Here is a 22934-nt window from a genome sequence, read left to right as displayed (position 1 = left end):
TTTTGAAATATTTGCTTTAAATTTCTGAGTGACACAGCTTAGGTAGACAACAAAATTTTATAAATGCCAACAATAATTTGAAAAGAAGGCTTGCATTTTCCAGCACTCATAGGAAATGGCCAAGAAAATTTCAAGAAACAGAAAAAAACATACTGAAGCGGCCTTTGACCACTGCTGCTTTGGGATATAGAGATTATCAATGGGATTTCAAAAGTATGCCCTACACTTTAACAAATATAAGTGATATATTCCCTGCTGCCCAATACATACAGCTATGTTTTTCCCATCAAAAGTAAAATATTTTGAAATGTGTTCTACGACAAGTGCGTGAGTGGTTGAGAAGTAACATTCAACAGCATTCAGGTAGACTAAGTGACTCTTCAGAAAGGTCTGGTCTTCAGACATGTTCATTGGGGAAAGTCAGGGCATAGGAAGGACAGTGTTTCAGGACCTTCAGATCTGAACTGCTCCTGGGTCCAAAGGTCACCTTTTCAAATCTTTGTGTGTGTGTGTGTGTGTGTGTGTGTGTGTATTTTTTTTTATTGGAGTTCGATTTGCCTTTTCAAGTCTTGTGTGTGCTCAGCTGCAGTAGTCCTAACCCATCAAGGAGTTGCCAAGACTTTGCCGTCAGGCTTTTTTTTTTTTTTTTTTAACATAATTTGTTTCTCTGGTCCACACTATTCCAGTGTGGGCTGCTTCTCTGGAGACAAGACTCCTAACTCCTATACTTTTGTTACTACCTGCATATTGTCCTGCTTTTCCCTTACTATTTTGGGGATTTCTTTCTCCCTTTTCTTTCTTTCTTCTTTCTTTCTTCTTTCTTTCTTTCTTTCTTTCTTTCTTTCTTTCTTTCTTTTTCTTTCTTTCTTCTCTCTCTCCTTCCTTCCTTCCTTCCTTCCTTCCTTCCTTCCTTCCTTCCTTCCTTCCTTCCTTCCTTCCTTCCTTCCTTCCTTCTTTTCTTTCTTTCTTTTTCTTTCTTTCTTTCTTTCTTTCTTTCTTTCTTTCTTTCTTTCTTTCTTTTTCTTTCTTTCTTTCTTCTTTCTTTCTTTCTTTCTTTCTTTCTTTCTTTCTTTCTTTCTTTCTTTCTTTCCTTCCTTCTTTCTTTTCTTTCTTCTTTCTGTGATTAATTTCAACTTGATTATTTCCTGACCAAAATACAATGCATATGAAAAATCTAATCACTTGACTAATGAGAATTAGTAACTTGTTTTCATAGTTTCCAGACTTCCTTAATTTTTTTCCTTTTACTTCAAAATTGAGCCAAAGCATTTAAAATATATATAATTTAAAAACATCAAATTAAAAAAATAAAAGAAAATAAAAACATCAAATTATCAACCAGTTGCCATGTAACATCTAAGGAAATCAGGTTTGGGGGAAAAATGCAAAGAATCTGGTATCTCTAGAGTTCTGGTACACTTTTTATGAGACACCAGTGACCTACAGACAATTGCAGTCTCTGAGAGATATACTCACTTAGTGATTGGACTCTGAGTTGTACTGCAGCTACATTTTAACATGGTTCTCTGACAAAAAGGGTCTGTTCTCTTAACCTCCACAAATATCTTTCTGACAAGAAAAAGGCTTTTTCTCTGCAGGGTCCTCTCTAAGCAGGAAGCTCTTCAGGGAGGGAAGAGGGAGCAGTGGCTGGCTTGTAGCCACTCTCAACCCAGCAGAACATAGGGCAAGACTCTGAACCCACTGGAAAGACTCCAGGCCAGTGTTGAACACAAAAGTTGTGTGCAGCTACTACATGAAATTAGAAGACCAGAAATTTAACAGATAGTTAGAAAGGCTTCAGCATTTAAATTTACTCATTTTTAAGGAGTAATTTGTTATGTATTTTCTAAATAGTTTAATCATTTTTACTAAAATTAGAAGAGCCGCACATCACAGGTGCATAATTACATTTGCCATTAAACACAAACACAGATGCATGCAACGAAATTAGATGCAATCATTTCATTGAGAAAAGAATGGCACTTGTTTCTCATTTCTCATTTTTGATTCAAAAAAATAAACTAGGCTTTGGTTTCTCTCAAAGACTAAAGGGTATGTTCTGTGTGGTTTTTAAAAAACAAAAACAAAAACAACCTTCCACCTTTTAGTGAGAAATCAGTGATTAAGTCATTCTACAAGTAATGGAGAGAAACTATCAGATCATAGGCTAGGCCTCCATCACGGAAGTCATGAAAATCATCACTGCATCATAGTCAACTCTACATGGGAGACACTGCAAAAAGTAAATGTGCCTTCAACCCATCTAGAATGGCCCTTGCCATAGTTTTGCTTACTATGGTATGTCCATAGTAAGGGTAGGGGGGCTGTCTGTTTATTTATGTACCCAGCAATATGGCAACAATTTTCATGGATGTCCTTTCATTTCAGCTTCACAATAATCCCTTGAAGTAAAGTCCTCATTTTGAAGAGGAGTAGACTGGGGAGATGAATTCATTTGCCCTGCTAATAAGGATACAAATTCTAGCAGCAGAGTTAGAACTTGAACGCTGTACTGGAATCTGTTCTAGTATTCCATCTCCTCTCCAGTCAATAAACCCACAGAAGACAAAGGCTTCTCTAGCCTTGGCCAGCCAGGCTTTATCACTGATATCAAGTCCCACCTGTACATCTGGCAGGCCTGAGTGAGTGGCCCTTCTGAGTACCTGAGCCTTTGGAATTCAGATGTTATGGCCATTTATTTTTATATTTGTCTGTGACATTGCTCTTATCACAGACTGTAAGACTCTTACTGATGTTTCCTGAAATGCAAATCAGTTTAAATTGGAATCAGAATGGACTTCTCTAACCAACATGACTTTCGGAATGATTAAACTGAATCCCACATCAGAATTCTCACTGATACTAGCTGTAGGTAAAAATAATTCATTTGAACATCATATAAATAGTGTTTTTTTACTCTAGACTCGATGCAATTTTAGGGCAATAGGGAGCAAAGTTCATCCTCATGTCAATATGGTTGAATCTTAGCAAAGATCTGTGGATTAATTCAGCTTTCTCATGCTGGGATCATAACCTCATTTCCCTTCTTTCCAACTCTTATAGAAACTTTTCAGTTTTAATATTAAATGATATGTTTTTAACTTTTCTTAGCTAGAGGATTAAGAAATAAAATCAGTTACATTTTAAAAAATGATGATGATTCCTTAAAATTGGATTCATTTAATGCATAATAAATATTTATGTGAGTACTTCTTGAAATGGGGTCATTCACTGGCACAACTATTCCATTAAATATCCTAAATTTCATCTTAGTATTATGCTATTATTTTATTTAAAATTATATTCAGAGAACATCTTGGGTAATGCACCTAAGTTTCAATCAAACTGTTAGGAATTGAACTTCTTTCAGTTTCTCAGATACACTACACTTTCTTTCATCTCTAGAAATATACATATTCTTCCTCTTGGAACATTCTTTTTACTCCCATCTCCCTCCTAATTGCAAGCACAATTAACTCTTCTTATTTTCTAGGTCTCTGCCCAAATTTTACTTTCTTAAGATGTCTTCCCTGATCCACACATCACATCATACCTCCATTCTATGTTCTAATAGATTCTTCTATTTTCCTAGAATAGTCATTTTTCTTTTATTTCTTGTTTATAGCTCTGTTTTTATGAGCTACAAGCTTCTTAACAGCAGGAACCTTGTTTTTCGTCCTTACCTCTGTATCCCCAGAGCCTGGACTTAGAATTCACCCAATAAACATCTGTTGTATGAATGGATGGTACTGAGTAATATTGCAAAGATGTGCAAACTTTGTTAAAAAAAATCTCACAGGATAGCATGATAAAAAATTATTGAAATGAGAAGAAATAATCATGCTTTGTGCCATTCCCTCCAGAGTAAACTAAATTGACAGCTCTGGATAATAATGTTAAATACTCAGGAGACCTGTCTCTCCTATGGATGGCAACATGTGGCTCTTGGGGTCAGTATGTATAGATTCAGTGCATCAAGCCTGTGTTTCTTACTATGGAGTGTCATTCTGGGTTCTATCTGGATCAGCTGGGATTTTGAGGCACCACATTTTCTCTCCCTGGATACCGGGCAGGTATCAGTAGGGCAAACATTTTCATTTCCATTTGTATGATTACACTCTATTTACTTTAAAAATTAGGAAATATGGTTCCACAAAAAAAATAGGTCATCTCCCCGAGGGCTTACCATAAGTCAGTGGCACAGCCGAACAAAAACTCTACTACTTTGTATTTTTAAAGGCTAAACTTTCTAAATACCTGCTTTTAAGACCTTACTTTAGAGTCCAATACCTTATTGCCCAGGACAGCATCTCTTAGGTAGGGATTTTAAGAAGTCCTGCATTCAACATTAACGTAGAGGTGATTCTAAAAGCCGCGAAGGACTTGAGGGATTCTAGTATAATGCAATCCCAAAATTGTAAAACTTTAGTTCTGTGACAGAACTTTTTTTAAAAGTTGTTTGATAGCTAACAATTTATTCAATCATATTAAACTGCATCTTTATCTTTCTGATATTTAGTCTCTGCTTGTCATTAAAGACCAATGTCTTTGCCACAGAAGGTGAGAGGATTAGCCAAAATTCTAAAACTCTGCTTTCCCCGGCTCCCAGGTTAGACCCCATAACATTAAAAAAATATACCAAATCTGAAGCAGCAGGAACCTCTGCTCTTCTCACCCATCAGGTTGCCTCAAGTTTGCAGTGTTTGGCTGTACAGATTGTGATCCACACAAGGTACCCAGCTGAGAGGCTGAAATGGGGCTGAACGGCTCCCTGGGTTCTGCTTACCAAGTGCCTGGCTTTCCTGGTGCACTCAGAGGCAGGGGTACTTTGGAACACATATATGCTGTGCATAAGCTCACTCTTGTTCTGGGGCTATAATGTTCCCTTGTTTCTTCTCATTAGGTTCCTGCTCTGTCCCCAAACGTCAGTTCCCAGAGTCAGGCCTCACTGGAGCCTAGAACTAGTTCTGCTTCCAGACCTCAGCTGAGGTCCTGATCAGGATACATCCCTCCTGATGAATATTTCTCTCTTTTTTAGTCTCAGAGTACAAAAACTGCCACCAATGGTGTCATAGTCATTGTGCCAATCTCTGCTAATACCTGGGCTATTTTATGTGTGCATGCATTTATCATCATTCACAATTACTCGCCTGATCTTCAAGCTCTCTCATCATTCTTTGCTTTCCTCCTCATCTGAACTTGCTCAGTCATGTTCTTTGGTGAGCAAGGGTCTGCAACAGCACTCAGTCCCAAGTGCTCATTCAGCTTTTCAGACAATTAGCATCTCTCCGTCCTATGCTTTGAAATAGGACAGAATGACAGAAGCAAATTGCAAATGAAAGAGCTTTGTTTTCTCTAAGTCATATCTCAAGACTGATCAAAAGCTGGGGGATCTTTTCTTACTCAAGGTTCTTATTTCAAAGTCAACTAAAATAAAAACCTTTTCATTGTCTTGAGCAAACTGAAGTCTTCATAGGCCTGTAGATAACATAGCAAATGACAATTTTGGACCAGAAAGATAAAAGGAAGTGGTGGATCATGGCATATGCCCTACGTTGGCCATTCAAATCAAAAATTTAAAAAGCACCCAGGACCATCTGATAAAAACCAGGCGGAGTTTGAACTCAGCCCACTGCTACTGGTCTGCAACCTCTGTTGAAACATTTTTTTTTGCAAAACTAGCTAATTTTGTGTAGTCATTATCACGGATACTATAAAATGTTTTCTTTCTTACCCAAATCCCATCAATTCTACTACATTGACAGGTATCTCCTTTTGGGTGAGGTCCAGAGTAGCATTTTTATAACTATCACTATCTTCATTCTCCTTAACTATTTAATGTGGCTTTACTATGAATAAGGTATTTTGCTGAATATTACATCTGTATTGTATAATTTAAAGATTACAATACCCTTATAAATAAGTATTAGTATTTTTACTTTGTACATTCTCTGTCCTTTATTTTCAAGACTTAAAATGTTAAGAACTTGCTGGTTGACTTCCTTTTGCCCTCATGAAACTGCTTTGGCTGTCATATGAATCTACATGACAGTGACATCATGTACTTGTGCCCAGTCTTGTGGGCACATACAAATGAGGACCTACTATCTGTTTTTTCCGTTTCCAAAATCTTCCACTCAAAAGGGAGAAGCATCTTTTCAGCTGCCACTCATTGACCAGGGTATGTCTCACGGCAAAGCACAAAATCAGTTAGTGGTAATGTTTATTATCCTTTCAGAAAGGAGAACTGCAAGGGAGTAGCTGCAATGAATCTTTTGAACAATAATATAATCTTTCATATTTGGTGTCTTCAACAGGTATTATGTCATTTGATGATAAGCTAAAATAGGTACTTGCTGGTTTAAATTTTTATAATTAAATTCCCATGTATAAACAAACTATAATTTAAGATATTGAGATGTAGATGTTTTACATTCTTGCCTCATTAATACATGCTAACAAGTACAGCGCTCTTATGATTGAAACTTGAAGGACTTGGATACAGCGGTCTCCTAATTGGCATTAATTGGCCAGTTTAATACTATAGCTCATTTCCCCATTCCTTTGTGATTCTATATGCGTCCAGTAAAGTAGAAAAATAATTAAGTCTGGTTTATTTGATTTTTACTAGGAAGTAACGGTTGCTTCTAATTTATTTTGGACATATTGAGAACTAGGTAAATGTTTCAAAATTATAAAGGAATAATAAGGAATAAGATAGATTTCTCTAATATGTTTTGCATTTATTTGATCCATTAAAAATCACCTTGGAAAAGAATATATTTATGCTCTATATAAACAGATTTTAGTATATTAAAAAAAACTCAAAGAACAGAGCTTCCTTAAAGAGATTCTATACTTTTTATATTTAAACCTGATTAGCATTTTAATTCATGATTATTATTCATAGATAGAATTTCTCAAGTTCTGTATTTCTCAGCTACATCTTCCCCCAAGACCTGAATAAGAGATAAAATGCTGTCATCCTGTCACCTTCTCAAAGACTTCTAGGACCAAACGAACAAAAACAACCCCAAACCAACCAGTGGTTAGACTTTTCAAAACATAAGGACTTTTACACTGTGAATTTTTCTTAAATATTTGGCATTCTTCTCTAGTATGACCTGGCAGATGCAAAAAAAAAAAAAAAAAAAAAATTGTTGCCTGTTAATACGAATAGTGAGCTCAAGAAACAGCAAAGTGTGTTGAAATTCTCTTCCACTCCCTGCTTAATAGCTTTCCTCATGTGGCGGGTTGGGGATAGCCTGTTTCCTTATTTCATACCTGAGGGTAGAGTGGTGGCTTTAAGGAGTTGCTAACTCCAAGGTGACTGGAAATTTCTGGTTTCTCCTTCATCTCTCTAAAAAACAACTCTAAATAATCACTTTGTCATAAATTATGTTATGCTTGCTTTACATGTACAGCTTAAGGGGATAACTTCTACTTCTGCCTCCACCTTCCCTGGACAATTCCAGTAAGATGCCTCTTTCAAACCCATTTACAAAGAAGTTCTGGACTCCTCCCTGAAGATCTCAGTGGGGGGCGGGGTGTGTGTGGAAGTGGAACACGTGACTATGTTGGTAGCTTCTTTTACAATACCTAGATTGGGGTAGTTCCCCAAAGGAAGTGACTTTCTAGAAGGAAATCTGGACTGAAAAAGCAATGAGTAATCTAGCAAAGAAGCAGGAGGGGGGTTTCTCCAGCATTATTCAGATGGCTAAGTAGAACAATTATGGAAAAATCCAGGAGTCTAGGCAACTTTTGGAATGCATCAAGTAATCTGAATCAAAGCTAGGGACACAAAGTAGACTATTTCCTCCTTTACCTTTGCTTTTTAATTAAATATAATACAGCCACAGGATTCAGGATCAAAAGTAGCTCCAGTACTGCTAATCTCTAGATTTTCTGTTTTAAAATGCTGAGGAAAAGGCAGAAAAGACCACTCCCATTGGCACTTATCCCATTCCAGGCACCTTGCGGAATGTTTTATACATGTGATTGCATTGTAGAGTGAGCATTTACTGCATTCCCCAGGCGAAGAAACTGGTGCTTATGGGAAAAATATTATTCCTAGTGTCACACATCTAGTAGGTAACAGGGTCAAGAGTTGAGTTTAGATTATTAAAACTGGATCTTTCTATAATATGAATTCACAGAGCCAAAAAACTTTGAGGATCTTAAATGCCATCTAGTGGCAATTTCTACAAACTGTAGACACAATATCCCAAATGTCATTAGGCGTCATTCAGGGGCATTCCTGGCAACTTCAGTCAATTCCTGTGATGGAAAATATTATGCTGCATTCCTATATGTTGAGAGAGACTGACTTCCAGATTGTATCACCAGGCTGTATGTGTGGATCCCAAAGGGTTCATCTTATCCTCAGAAATCCATGAACCACAGAAGATCCACAATATAGTTTTTTTTTTCACCAGAACAAAATAGAGATTAATAATATTGAAGTGGAGGTCAATTTAAGCATATTTATGTGGGAGTTAATAAACTATTGGCTTTTCAGTACCCATTCATCTGGAATATAAGCACACTGCAAGACAATTACAGATGAGTAATCTATTAAAACCATTATTTATTGACTAAATCATCATTATATCAGCATCATAATTTAGTTCAAGAAGAGGTACCACGGTAAAGAGATCAAATGAGATGGAGCAAAAATAGGGTTGCTGGATTCAGCAAAGGCAAAACAAAACAAAACAAAACAAATAGGCTGTCCAGTTAAATTTGAAGTTCAAATAAACATTATGTCTGTGTGTGTAAGTATATCCCCCGCAATATTTGCAATTTACACACTTATACTAAAAAACTATTCATCATTAATCTGAATTCTTAACTAAGCAATGAGTATTTTTATTTGGTAAATTTAAATCAAATAAATGTATACAGTTTCACTGGTTACTGGATTATTCTGATTAATAAAATAACAGTAAATAACATTTTTATAATAATTATGTAATTATTATGTGCACTCTACTTATGTTAACACAATTCTATCAAGTAGACACTATTATTTCTGCTTATAAAGTGAGAATATTGTGACAGTAACAGGTGGAGTAATAGTCACACAACTAGTTAGTGGCAGAGGAGGAGTTTGAACCCAGTTTTGCTAAATGGGGTCTATGTAACTTTAACAGTTATGAAATACTGTTTCTTATCAAATATATCAGTTAGTTTAAAATTACTCTATAAACTGCATATACATTGACAATTTTTGAAAATATTATCCAACAGACTTTCAACATGCATTAAGCATCTACTTTAAGCAAGGTCTCTTCATGAGACAAAAACAAATACTTCACCTTCACTGAACATATTTTACTTTCTGTAAATGGTACTTCAGAAATTCGTAGTATCTCATGGTAATTATTAGGATTATCAAAGGACTAATTATCAAAACTCTTTGATTATTTAAATTCTGTAATCCCATATACTAGAGCTTTAATGCTATACATACATAGGTATGTGGTTCACAGACAGAGAATACTGGAGATACAGAACCCATTACCGATTCCCTGTTTTAGACTTTAGGTACAATTCTATGTATGCATCTTTGATGTACCTTGCTTCCCATAGAGAGGAGAAACTAAAGATTTGTTGTTGAATTCATTCATTTAATAAAAGTCAGATCAATGTGAAGCTTGATTTTTTGAAATCTGCATCCTGGGACCATGACATTTATTTAATTTGATGTGTACTGATAGTCTACTCCTAGACTGCAAGTAGATTCATATTTAAATCATTTTCAATTCAACATATCTAAGCAAGTTCCATCATAACAGTTGCCTCTAAATAAAAATGTTTGTCAGTCATGGCACAAATCGCCAATTCCTTTTCTCTCAGACTTCCATCTTGTGCAAGAATCCCAGAACATATATTCCAAAATTCACATTTTCTGTGTCTAACCTTGACTTGATACCATCAGAAGCTCTGTGGATGGGATTTGGGAATCTGCATTTTCAGCCAGCCCATACCAGCTGATCCCACTGCAGGAAGTTTCTAAACCACACTTTGAGAAAATGATTTTGATACCAACCTGTAAGACAGTGTAAGCAGCTGGTGGTATGATTTCACCCACTGAGAGCTTTAAAGCTGCTTTATTTTTAGAATTTCCTGTATTTCCCATTACAGAGCTTTGAGGCAGCTGTAGGAGAGTCTCTCTTTCTCACACACAAATACACAAATACCCAAACACACATATTTAGTGTTACAGTCTACAGTGCTCAGAGATCCATTAACTTGTCTACATAGCTCCTCCTACATCATCAGGCATATGCCAAACAGAACAGATGGGTCCTGTGGTAGTCATGAAGAGCCATCAAATCCTATAGTTTGGGGGGATTAAAACTACAGAGATTCTCATGAAAGAAAAAGGCTGAGCCTCTTATAAGTGTTAGGATGTTGGGACAGGGGAGAAAGGTGACACAGAGCTTAACTGGAATAATAGTTATTCAATTACCATTGCTTTTATTTTATTCTTTAAGCCCTCTTAACCATATCTGGTTTTGTTAGTTAGGTTGCATATAAAATGGTAATAATAATCTTATACAACCCCACAATGATAATACGATTTTAAATGCAATCTATAAAATTCTCTTCTACTTTTTATTGGAAAACTATAGAACAAGGTGTCATATAAATAATAGTTTATAATGATTACAGGTAAATATCTCTTGGTTTTTTCTTTCTTACATTGGATAACCTTAGATGAAATGCTTTTTATCTGTTTTTAGCAATATAAAGAAAATAGTGCAAATGGGCAAACTATTCTATTGTATATATATATATGCACACACACCTGTTTCCTTTAATTTTTTCTCTATCAAAAGCCACTGAAGGGATCCCTGGGGGCACAGCGGTTTGGCGCCTGCCTTTGGCCCAGGGCGCGATCCTGGAGACCCGGGATCGAATCCCATGTCGGGCTCCCGTCCCGGTGCATGGAGCCTGCTTCTCCCTCTGCCTGTGTCTCTGCCTCTCTCTCTCTCTCTCTCTCTGTGTGACTATCATAAATAAATAAAAATTAAAAAAAAAAGCCACATAAAAAAGCCACTGACTATGTGGAAGAGATGACTTATGGAACAACAGAAATTTTATTATTCAAAGAGACTGTGTGTTACTTCCTAAATAAGGAAATTCTGCAAGAAACATATTTGTAAAACAATGATCCTTTCCTAGTTCCAAGTTCCCATTATTCAACAGTGGTGAATGCTACAAAATTTCTATTGCTTATGTTTAGTGTCCCATTTTACTATAAAATAGTGACTATACTAATATAAATTATACTTTATTTTTTATAAAGATTTTATTTATTATTCATGAGAGACAGAGAGAGAAAGAGGCAGGGACACAGGCAGAAGAAGAAGCAGGTTCCTCACAGGGAGCCTGATGTGGGACTTGATTCCAGGACCCCAGAATCATGCCCTGAGCCGAAGGCAGATGCTCAACTGCTGAGCCACCTAGGTGTCCCATGAATTAAACTTTAAAATTTAATGCACACGTTATAAAAGCCTCTCTCATTACAATAGAAAGAACTTTATAATGTGAACAGAGAGAAGGCAAAGCCAAGAAGTATACGAACATTTGTAGAAGGATGAACTTAACAGATTAGATACTTAAACAAAAGTTTCAGTGATAATCCTTTGTCACTTTATGTGAAAACAGGTTTTTTTTGTTTTGTTTTAAGATTTTATTTATTTATTTATTTATTTATTTATTTATTTATTTATTTATTCATGAGAGAGAGAGACAGAGAGGCAGAGACACAGGCAGAGGGAGAAACAGGCCTCACGCAGGGAGCCCGATGTGGGACTTGATCCTGGGTCTCCAGGACCACACCCTGGGCTGAAGGCAGCGCTAAACCGCTGAGCTACCCAAGCTGCCCAAGAAAACACAGTTTTAAAGAAATTATCAAATGTACTTTTCAATAAATGAAATATATATATATTTTTTTACCACTTGAGTGTCAAATATTTGTGTACTATCATAAACTTCTATAGCTAAGCTCTTTAGCTCATAGGAGAGGTTCCTTAATAAGCAAAATGTTCACGTTACTTTCCTTGCTTAGAGTGGTCAATGTATAGAATCCATTTTATTCATGACATCGGTTGACTATTCTCCAGGTACATTTTAACTTATGGGAAATATTCTTTCTGAAAAGCAAGTGAAAACAATGCTTTGAATCCACTTAGGCAATTTTAAATGCTTGGCTTGTACAGATATGGAAAGAATTGATGACATTATCTTGATATTGAGTAGGCCTATCACAAAAAATAGAAGAATACAGAGAATGGAAAAACCCTACTTCCAAATACATATTTTGCATATATTTGGCTGTATTGAAAAAAATCATGAAAAAAAAAAGACTGCTAAGGTTAGACTTCATTCTACATCATGCCAAATGCAAATAGCCACGAAATATGGCACTCAATGGAAAATAGAGAAACTGGAATTTTGGGTCGAGTTCTGACATTGGCAGGATTAAGTCCTATAACCTCTTTAAATTGTTTTTTTCACCTTGATAGAATATGTTATACAAATAATTATATGTACCCAGATTATTCTGAGGATATGGTGAAAATTATTAGAAAAGCCTTTGGAAAACAAGTGCCACAGAAATGCAATTTAATTGATACAGAATATCCTACAGTGGTTCTTGGAGATGTTAAGGTAGTTATTTTTATAAAGTACTCTCTGATCAAATAAGTTTGAATATCTCCAAATAAAACAGATCTCTTTCCTATTGGATTCTTGAGGATCTTATGTTAGATACATTTGCATCAGTAAGAACAGAGAAGAGGATATGGATTTTACTAAATATATTTCAGTACAGAATCTTTTTTTTATTTTTTATTTATTTATGATAGTCACACAGAGAGAGAGAGAGAGAGGCAGAGACATAGGCAGAGGGAGAAGCAGGCTCCATGCACCAGGAGCCCGACGTGGGATTCGATCCCAGGTCTCCAGAATCGCGCCCTGGGCCAAAGGCAGGCGCTAAACCGCTGCGCCACCCAGGGATCCCGCAGAATCTTTTTTTTAAAGAAAACTATGGAAGCAGTGTTTTGCAGGGTACATTTTGGGAAATGCTCATTAAAGTTATCATTTGGGGAGAAAAGGAACTTAATTTGTTTTAGAGTACTGCATGCTTAGGATGAAAGATTGATATATATTATTCTAATTTTCATAATCACACTGAGAAAGACCTTTTGGAAACTTTGAGTCTGCAGTCTACCAGGACTGAATCCTGGTAGAAGAACTATCTGAAGAAAAGGAGCATCTGGAAAAATAAAAATTCTGAGTTTCAGAACCAGGAACCAAGAGGGCTAAGACTGAAGTCATTTGTGGCCACAGACTGAACCCAGAGAAGCCAGTAGTCAAGGGAAAACTTGGTGGCTCTTTGAAAGCCAGGCTGGGCTGAATCTTCCACATGGCTGAAGGTAGATGATAAACAGGCCATCAACTTTCAAAGGGCAGAGCTGGAAAAAAGCATAGAGTAGATAAACCAAATGACAAGGACACAGGAGGCTAAGGTGAGACGAGGGGAATCCGACACACCAGGACTCAAAGGAAGCAGAGGGCAGGTCAAAGTGAGGGAACAGTATCCAGCCACTCTGACAGACCTTGGTCAAAGGGCCTAAGGAGTGAGTCAACAAGTTGAAACTCTAGTTGGCCTTGATATTAAGACCACAATCTATCCTAGCCAAGAAAACATACCTATTTTTCTCTGAAATACATACTAATTCAAGAATGTAATTAATTGGAAGCTATAGGCAGATATGTCCTGATGCACATTTAAAAAAATCTCAGAGGATTCTAACCAAAGGTTAGTACAGAAACAGGCATGGTTAGGTGGACCTACACTTCCCCGGAGACACACTCTGCCAGTGATCTACAATAGCAGCATGAAACAAAGACATTAGAAATTTAAAAGTCACTTCACAGAGGCATATTTTCCTCATAGAAATGTTAGTTTAATAGTGAAAGAGAAAATGAACATGGTATTCGCTACAAAGAAATTCATTTTATGTTGACGTTACCTAGCAAATAAATACTTCATAAATGAGAGACATCTTAATCATGAATGTAAATGAAAATTGGATGACCAGCTCATCATAGCACCACTGGCTTTGAGAAAGATTACAGGGGCACCTGGGTGGCTCAGCGCTTGAGCTTCTGCCTTTGGCTCAGATCGTGATCCCTGGGTCCTGGGATCGAGTCCAACATCAGGCTCCCCCTGGGGGGCCTGCTTCTCCCTCTGCCTGTATCTCTGCCTCTCTCTGTGTGTCTCTCATGAATAAATAAATAAAATCTTAAAAAACAAGATTACAAAGGCCTTTACGATAAATCAAAGCAATTGAACCAGGTGGGTTTAATTGTGACCAAGAGTGTTGAAAAGAGCAGCATTCTCTAAAATGTAGGGTGTGTACACAGACCTGCCATCAAGTTGTAGGAAACTTTAGAATTTCCATCCTATTTTGTAGTAGTTGTATCTTAAACCAAACAAATAGGAATCACAGTTTTAAAATCTTTAATGTGTGCCTGTGTGTGTGTGTGTGTATTCAATGACTGGCAACACTGAATAAAATTTTTACAGCGTGGAACCACAAACTTAAAGGGCAAGCTAGATGCACAGAATGCACAGAAATACCAGGAGCTCTCCTTCAAGACAAGGTAAATGGCCAGGGCTATGTAGGTCAGCAGTGGGCTTGGAAAGGGCTTCCAAATCCAGCAAATACTCCCTGGAAAAAGTAGTCACCTCATTCACTGAACAGCCTATAACGTACCATAGTAAAAACTGGCCCACGAGCTTCCTGGCATGTTTCAAGTTCCCCTTCCATGGTTACCTGGCCCTACAATCTTTAGCAAGCTTTTCAGCCTCCCTGTGGCCTCATTATAAAACAGACATAATTTAGTCACTGAGAGAGTTCCTTCAAAGGCAAAACAAGATCACTGATTAAAGGAGATTCTCATTTTATTTGGAAGCTCTCACAAATGCTCCTCTTATTTGAATCAGTATTTCCAGGTTCTAAATTTCACTCACTGGCATATCCTCAGCTTATATTTTTAGAGGAGAACAGTTACTATTCTTAAAACTATATCTTGTTAATAAAAGATAACGAATATGTCACAAATGAAAATTCATTTGCACACAAAGGAATCAGAAGTCATTTAATTCTTATTATCACAAAGACATGAATGGGCCTGCTATGCGTACACGATTCTTTTTTTTTTTTTTTTTTACACAATTCTTATATAAGTCCTGCTGTTCAGTTTTTCAGTGGTCTCAAATACTTCTGAGCTGAAGCAACCAATTCCCCTCATTTCTGTTTATTGCTTCTGGAATGTTGAATCATGACAATTAGGGTGTCCGTAATCACACGTGCAGGCTGACACAGTGTTAACCATATCCTTCAGTTCCTTGAGCCTGGCATTGTGTTTTGAAATAGTAGGTGTATCAAAAATATTTATGTGAATTTTTAAATTATGAAGCCATTTAAAATAACCTCTGAACCACAAAGCCTCCATTCCATTTCTATGTACCATCGGGGCTTGCTTTCCAAAACTCCTCCCTGCCCTTAATCTAACCTACGCTTTAGAAGCTACTATGCTTTGTATATTTTTCATGATTTGCTGTAGGTCAATGATAGCGTATCAGTGCTTCATAATGGCTTAATATGTTTCATCACTTTGTCTTAGGGGATTCTTATTTTTTTTGATTCTTATTTTTTTAAGCTGTTTATAGAGAGATATATATACTAACCCATAGAAATGAGACAAACTCAAAACAGGTGGAAAGGTAAGGGAACTATTTTAGGTATTAAGTAGATAAACTGAATAAAATATAAGTTAGTTTTTTAGAGTTATTTTAAGGTTAGATGGTTATAATTGTAACCCTAAGTAAATCAATATGATGTCCTTTTGTCAACTTCATCAGAAATTAGCTGGCGGTCCTGATAATTTTCTGATTACTTTGGACTTGGTTAACCATTATGTAAGATACTAAAAACTTAGTTGCCTGAGTTTTTAAAAGAGGAAAGTTACCTGGGTGATTATCTATTTTATAATAGCTACTTGTTTAATTTTTATAAAAGTAATCTCCATACCCAATGTGGGCTCGAACCCACAACCCCGAGATCAAGAACTGCATGTTCTATTGACTGAGCCAGCCAGGCACCCCTATAATATACACATTTTAGATGAACAAGAGAGAAAACTGAGTTCTAAAACACTAAGGTGATTTGTCAGCCCTAAAAAACATATTTTTGGGCTTCAAACTATGCACTCAGTGTACTAGATTGATTCTGGCTGCACTTACTTTTGCCTTCTAAGTACTTGCTACATAAATACCCTACTCATTTTTTTCTCATTAAAAGTTTTTTTTTTTTTTTTTTTTTTTTTTTTTACTGGATGGTAGAGATCCCCTTTGATACTGTAAACTTACAAAATGAAAGATGATTTATAGTCTAAGCAAAGTATGGACATCTTTGACTCCTTTCACACACTCCAAAATATACTAACATTATGAAGGATGGAAGCTGTTTCACAATCATACATAAATTGTTGCATTACTTTATCTCTTTTAGTTCTGCTTTTTTTTTTTTAAAGATTTATTTATTTATTTATGATAGACATAGAGAGATAGAGAGAGAGAGGCAGAGACACAGAAGGAGGGAGAAGCAGGCTCCATGCCGGGAGCCTGATGCGGGACTCGATCCCAGACTCCAGGATCGCGCCCTGGGCCAAAGGCAGGCGCCAAACCGCTGAGCCACCCAGGGATCCCTTAGTTCTGCTTTAAAACCAAACCCTTCATGTGGTCTTATTGTTTACTATATAGAGAATTTGGAATAGTGAAATGGAAGTCAGAATATTTCCTCATATTGCCAAATGCTTTCTAGGGGCCTAGAGGTCTCTTGATCCTTGAAAATCTTTCCTTCAGCTTCTCTGTAAATAAATTGCCCAAAGGGCAAGAGAAGTTAATGGCTTTAAAGAAGTTATGAATTTTATGGCTAAAATACCCTCTTTTAAAAATCTGAAACAGACTAAATTAAATAAGGTTTATTTAATTTGAAAACTTAAATGCAATTGCTTTCTTACACATTTCCACAAAATTAGTATTGAAATGAAGTTGTGTAGGGTTAGCTGCAATTCTGACAAAGGTCAACACTAAAGTGTGCAGTCTAACAACTCTATTAATTCTACTAATTTGGTTGCAATACTATTCAGACTACCTGAAATTAGCAAATGTCTCATGAAATAGACCAAAAGGTCATTTCCGAGGTGACCTGGTGACATTTTCCTTCCTCTTAGTCATTTATATAATGTTATCCTTCATGAAATCTGAAAATTTTTCAGCAGACTCAGTTATGGATGGTGACTTATCCATATTATATAGTCACACCAATAAGGCAATGAATTCATGCACAATATATTCACTATAAGAGAATTTATAATGTCTTATTTTAAACAGTATTTTTAATCAACCAAAGTTAATTCTTAGAGTGCTCCTTGTACAGCTGCATCTACTAGACCAAAATATTTCTTTGCAATTTATAAGATTATCATCAGTAATGTTCCTACCCCTGTTAGAATGTCGTTAAACATCTCAATTCCATGTGAATTTTAATCAGTTTGTATAATCTGAGCATAAATAAAAAGGGAATTTAACTCAATCTGTTGAAAAGCCACTGAAAATGGTTATAAAAACACATAAACATTCTAGTAAGAATATGATTTCAGTAGAGAATATTGCCAAATGGCAAAATGTGCATTTAAAGCTATTAATATTATTATTACTGCTCCCAGGAAAAGATCCGACAAATCTGACACTACCTAAATAAAAAAAATTGAAGTTTTTGTGTACTAATGCAGATTTATATAATTTATCAACACTGCTACCAGTTTGCAACTGAGCTAGTAGTATATTACTTTACATTTCATCATTTTATTGGAAAATGCCTTGCAAGAAGCAAGAATATGCATGCATATCTTCATTCTTAGTTATGACTGGTAGCATCTGATTATGCTCTCTTGAGATTATACAAATCACCAGAAAGAAAAAAGGGAGCTACCCATTGCTGGGAACCTACTATGTGCTTCCTCAGTTCTGTCATTTGCTCAATTTTTAAAAATTAATCAATTATCATTTAATTTATTCATGAGAGACACATACAGAGAGGCAGAGGCATAGGCAGAGGGAGAAGCAGGCTGTGGGACTCAATCCCAGGACCCCAGGATCACGCCCTGTGCCAAAGGCAGATGCTTAACCACTGAGCCACCCAGACGTCCTTGCCATTTGTCTGACCTAATCCACCTCAGAATACGACACAACTTCTGGGTCCTTTGTTTAGAAACTAACCATAGAAGATAACTGTCTGATCCTAGAGCATCTCAGTGAGTTAAATGTCTCTCTATTTTTATAACAGGGATTTTAATCTAATACAAACATGCATTAGGAATGTCCAACTATGAGTCAGGAATGATTGGCTTATGAGGTTTCAATTAAGGTGTAGGTAAGATTTTTTGAAAGGCAAGAAACTGCAACTTAACCTTCAGAGGGTTTTGGAAAACACATTGGTAGGGCTTCTTGCTCAAAATTTCAGAGAACATCACACATCAAAGTGACGAGACATTTTTTCAGAGGTCTGAGAAATGTCTCATTTAGGACTGCCTGTGGACTTAACACATTTTTTTTTTGCCACATTTCTATAAGAATGGCATACTGATTTCATGATTAACAGCATTCAAGGACATTAATCAGTTAGGTAAGATCACTTCTAAAACATAACACAAGAACATTTGCTTGAGAAGCTGCTGAGATTTTGACCTTATAGAAAATACTGGAAGAAATCTAAGAGTAATAATAAGAATAAAATATTAAAGTGATATTTTAATACCTAAAAATTCCTTATAATACGTAACGATTGGGCAAAAGGGTACTTGGGGGGGTTTCATTTATAGTCATTGTATTTCTAGATATTATCCACATAGGTTTTAAACCTATTAAACTGAGATAAGATTCTCATCATTAGAGGGTTATATGTATAGTTAATGTATAAAAGAAATTTCTTAAAAATCCAGAACATAAAGACTCCTAACTCTAGGAAACGAACTAGGGGTGATGGAAGGGGAGGAGGGCAGGGGGTGGGGGTGAATGGGTGACGGGCACTGAGGGGGGCACTTGACGGGATGAGCACTGGGTGTTATTCTGTATGTTGGTAAATTGAACACCAATAAAAAATAAATTTATTAAAAAAAACAAAATTTGAATAATTCTAAAAAAAAATCCATTAGCAGAAGTTTGATAATGAAGGAAGGAGATTTAAATGACAGGCATGGTTTTTCTTAGGAAGGGCTATCTCTCAGAACTGATGCATCTTGGTTAAAGACACAGCTAAAACTTACAAATTCAGAAGTCTCAAACAAGGATAAAAACTGACTCTATATCAGTAATTCAAAAACAAAATCACTGTATGCACTATCTGTAAAAGTGTTAATCTTATTTTCAACAAAGACACTAACAGGCATAACAAGGTACAGTTGAACAGATTATATTCTCTTGAGGAGAAAACACTAAAAATAGTCACAATTCTGGAGCATTTTCTTGCATGTCAAAAAAGAAAAAAATAAATATAAGAAAAGATGTCAATTTACCTTTGCCTTTGAGATCCTGACTATGCCTTGATACAACAAAAAATAAACATATACTGGAAGAACTGGTCCTTGAATTGACAGAAAAGCTGTTGCCAACACAATGAATCAACTTCAGCATGCAAGTGACTTTAAGACGACAGTTGAAAAGCCATCTTAAAAAAAGTGATGGATGGAGGTTTGGATCGAAGATTACACGTGATTCATGTAAAATATGTTTGTTTTATTTTATCTTTCTAAGGAAAGTCTACCTACCCTGTCTGAGCTACTTATGGGGTATAAAATCTTTTGTCTTATTTCACATGGCATTATGACTCACAAATAATATTAGCAAAGTCCAGTTAATCTGAGATATAACTAAATATTTCCAATTAAAAACATATACAGCAACAAAGAACCAGCTAACTTTGCCATTCAAGTTTAACAAATGAAAAAGGTTTTTCCATGGTTTCTTCAAATTGAGAACTTGAGATTTTCCTATGAATTACGAAAATTTAGTTCCTGTATTACAAAGACTAGATTTTTAACGTGAGACTTTATTTTATTCTATTTTTTTAAGATTTATTTATTTAGAGAGAGTAATGTGTGATCACAGACAGAGCAATGTGTGTGATCCTGAGCATGTATGTGGTGGTGGGGGGGAGGGCGTGGGCAGAGGGAGAAAATCTCAAGCATACTCCCTGCTTAGCCGGAAGCCTGACACAGGCTAGATTCCACAACCCAGGAGATCACCTGCACTGAGACCAAGAGTCAGAGACTTAACCGACTGAGTCATCCAGGCATCCCTAACATAGATTTTAGATTTATATTTCAAATATTATTTTAAAATTTGTGGATATTACCAATTGGAGACCAAACTTATATGCCATCCGGGCCCAAATCAATAACTTGAATTATATTTTGTTTTTTTTTTCTTTTTTAAAGATTTTATTTATTTATTTATTCATGAGAGACAGAAAGAGAGAGAGAGAGAGGCAGAGACACAGGCAGAGGGAGAAGCAGGCTCCATGCAGGGACTTGATCCCGGGTCTCCAGGATCACCCCTGTGCCGAAGGCGGTGCAAACCGCTAAGCCACCCAGGGATCCCTGAATTATACTTTGAACTATCCATTTATCCGCTTATTCATTCATTCAACAAATACTTATTGAATGCCTACCATGTGTCAGGTGTTTTAAAAGGCGTTCAATTAGGTACTGGATGACAAGTTAAGAAAGTCACAAAAGACAAATGTGGTTTCATCTCTCCTGGAGCAAACAATTGAATGTTGAGAACACAATTTCCAATACAGTGTGATAATGGACAGTGAGAGAATTACTGAGGACACAGTAGCACTCAGCTCTCCCCTGAGTACTACTGTGGTAGGAGGCAGCTGGTAGTAGTAGCAAAGCCTTCCCAGAGGAAAATACATACAAACTGCAGCTGAAGGACGTCAGCCACACACGGCCGGGGAGAGAGGTACTCTTTCTATTCTTTTCCTTTAGGAAGAGGACATTTATAAAGGAATCGAAGGAGAGAACATTTGGTTTGAGAAACTGAAGCGTATTTAGAAGAGTGTGGTAAGAAATGAAATGCGGCCAACTCCTGCAAAAACTTCCAGGCTATATTAGGAAATCTTCACTTTATTTTGAGGCTGATTAGGGAGCAATTGAAGGGTTTTAGAAAGAGAGTAAGAGAATCATATTTGCATTATGAAAATGGATTTTTAGAGAGTGAGACCAGAAACAGGAAAGCTGGTTAGGGGGTTTCTGCAAAACCCAGGTGAGGGGGTAGCCTAGATCAAGGAGGTGCAGTGGGTATGGCGAAAAGGGAAATATACTGTGTGTGTGTGTGTGTGTGTGTGTGTGTGTATTCACACAGACCTTTCCTTGAAAAAGCTCCTAAAAAACATTAAAAGGAGAAACACACATAATTATCCTTAATGCAATAGCTAACTAAAGAGCTAAAAAAGAAAGAAAGAAAGAAGAAAGAAAGAAAGAAAGAAAGAAAGAAAGAAAGAAAGAAAGCAAGCTCAATAAACCTCCAGATCAGTAGAGATCCTGATAGACTGTTAGGGGAAAGTAAAGAGGAAAGCCACTATTTTCACTGAGAAGATTTTATTGGATATTTCAGGTGACTTAGAACAGGCTCAGGTGGCAAATCTGGTTCCATATGGGGTAATGTTTGCTGCTATTATAATAGTTTTTCTGATTTTCAGAAATGTAGTGAATTACCACAGTTTTGAAACTCAGGGATTCAGCCTAAAAATCAATAATAGAATTCATATCTTTCAAATAAAATGACCTCATTATGGAATTAAGCTGTCTTACTTTTCCTTGCCACAGAAGACATTAACAAATTTGTACATACTTAAAAGTACTCCACAATAAATGCATTTCAAGAAGATTGTTTTTAAAAAGCACTGACTATAACCGCACTTCATTTGCAAATGATAAATAGACTCTGCAGTGTCTATGCTTTCCTTCTATAAGCAAGCTCTCTTATGAGAATGTAATCAAATTGCTCCATTGCTTAGCAACCACAGGTAAAGAGCTAATAAGTCAGGAGTCATGATTCTATGGGAACAATCTGCAGGTCAATAGCATGATTTCGGGGAGGTATGGAATCCTGCTGTGGCACTTTCAAACCAATACTGACACAGAGCATTAGAACAGATGAGAGTTAAAATGCAAATACTCTCATAATCGATTGAATTGACCTATATATATTGCAATCTGGTACAATTGGCGGCATCAATCTGCCAGAAGCATCTATAAATCAACGTCACAGTAAAACTAGCACATGGATATGGCTTCCTAGGGAATTTTTGTTTTATCAATTTTAGGTAAGCCACAGGAAGATGTATTTAAATTAGCATGAAGGCAAGGGCTCTGATGTTCATCTAACCAAGAGGAAATCTCCTAAGGAAGAGGAACAGGCACAGGAGAAACAGTTTTTGAAAATATTACCTGTAACCATTGTGACTGGTCATTGTGGCCAGAGGTCCAGGCATTCACTTTGCCCTGTTTGTCCAGCCGAGCCTTCCTTGGTTCCCAAGTGAACATGTCCATGTTGAGAGTCCTGAAGATGCTTGAGGCAGTGATCTGATAGTCTTGTATATGTCCTGATTTCATCCCCAGAGGCTCTGAACAGCCTGAAAGAAAATGAGAAAGGCTCCATGAGAAAAATAATTTATTACCCTGGAAGTTTTCTATGTTCATTTTGGATGGGCAAAAGAAGTTTAAGCATAATGCTATTCATTTCCCCAAAGAAAAAGCATCTAAATTCAAAAAAGGCT

The 22934-nt window shown here is 36.4% G+C and overlaps 1 protein-coding gene across 2 annotated transcripts in view; it reads right to left on the bottom strand.

Annotated features, from left to right (window-relative positions):
- The window catches only part of EDIL3 (EGF like repeats and discoidin domains 3), a 393012-nt gene that overhangs the window by 70722 nt on the left and 299356 nt on the right, over positions 1–22934 (bottom strand). For both annotated transcript variants that reach the window (XM_025437114.3, XM_025437115.3), the window contains one exon: positions 22606–22790. In XM_025437114.3, the coding sequence (XP_025292899.1) occupies positions 22606–22790 (185 nt within the window). The remainder of the gene's footprint in view (positions 1–22605; positions 22791–22934) is intronic.

This window comes from Canis lupus, chromosome 3 (genome assembly GCF_003254725.2).
Source record: "Canis lupus dingo isolate Sandy chromosome 3, ASM325472v2, whole genome shotgun sequence".
Taxonomy (NCBI): domain Eukaryota; kingdom Metazoa; phylum Chordata; class Mammalia; order Carnivora; family Canidae; genus Canis; species Canis lupus.
The sequence above is the reverse complement of the archived record's forward strand: the minus strand, read 5'-3'. Positions and strand labels throughout refer to the sequence as shown.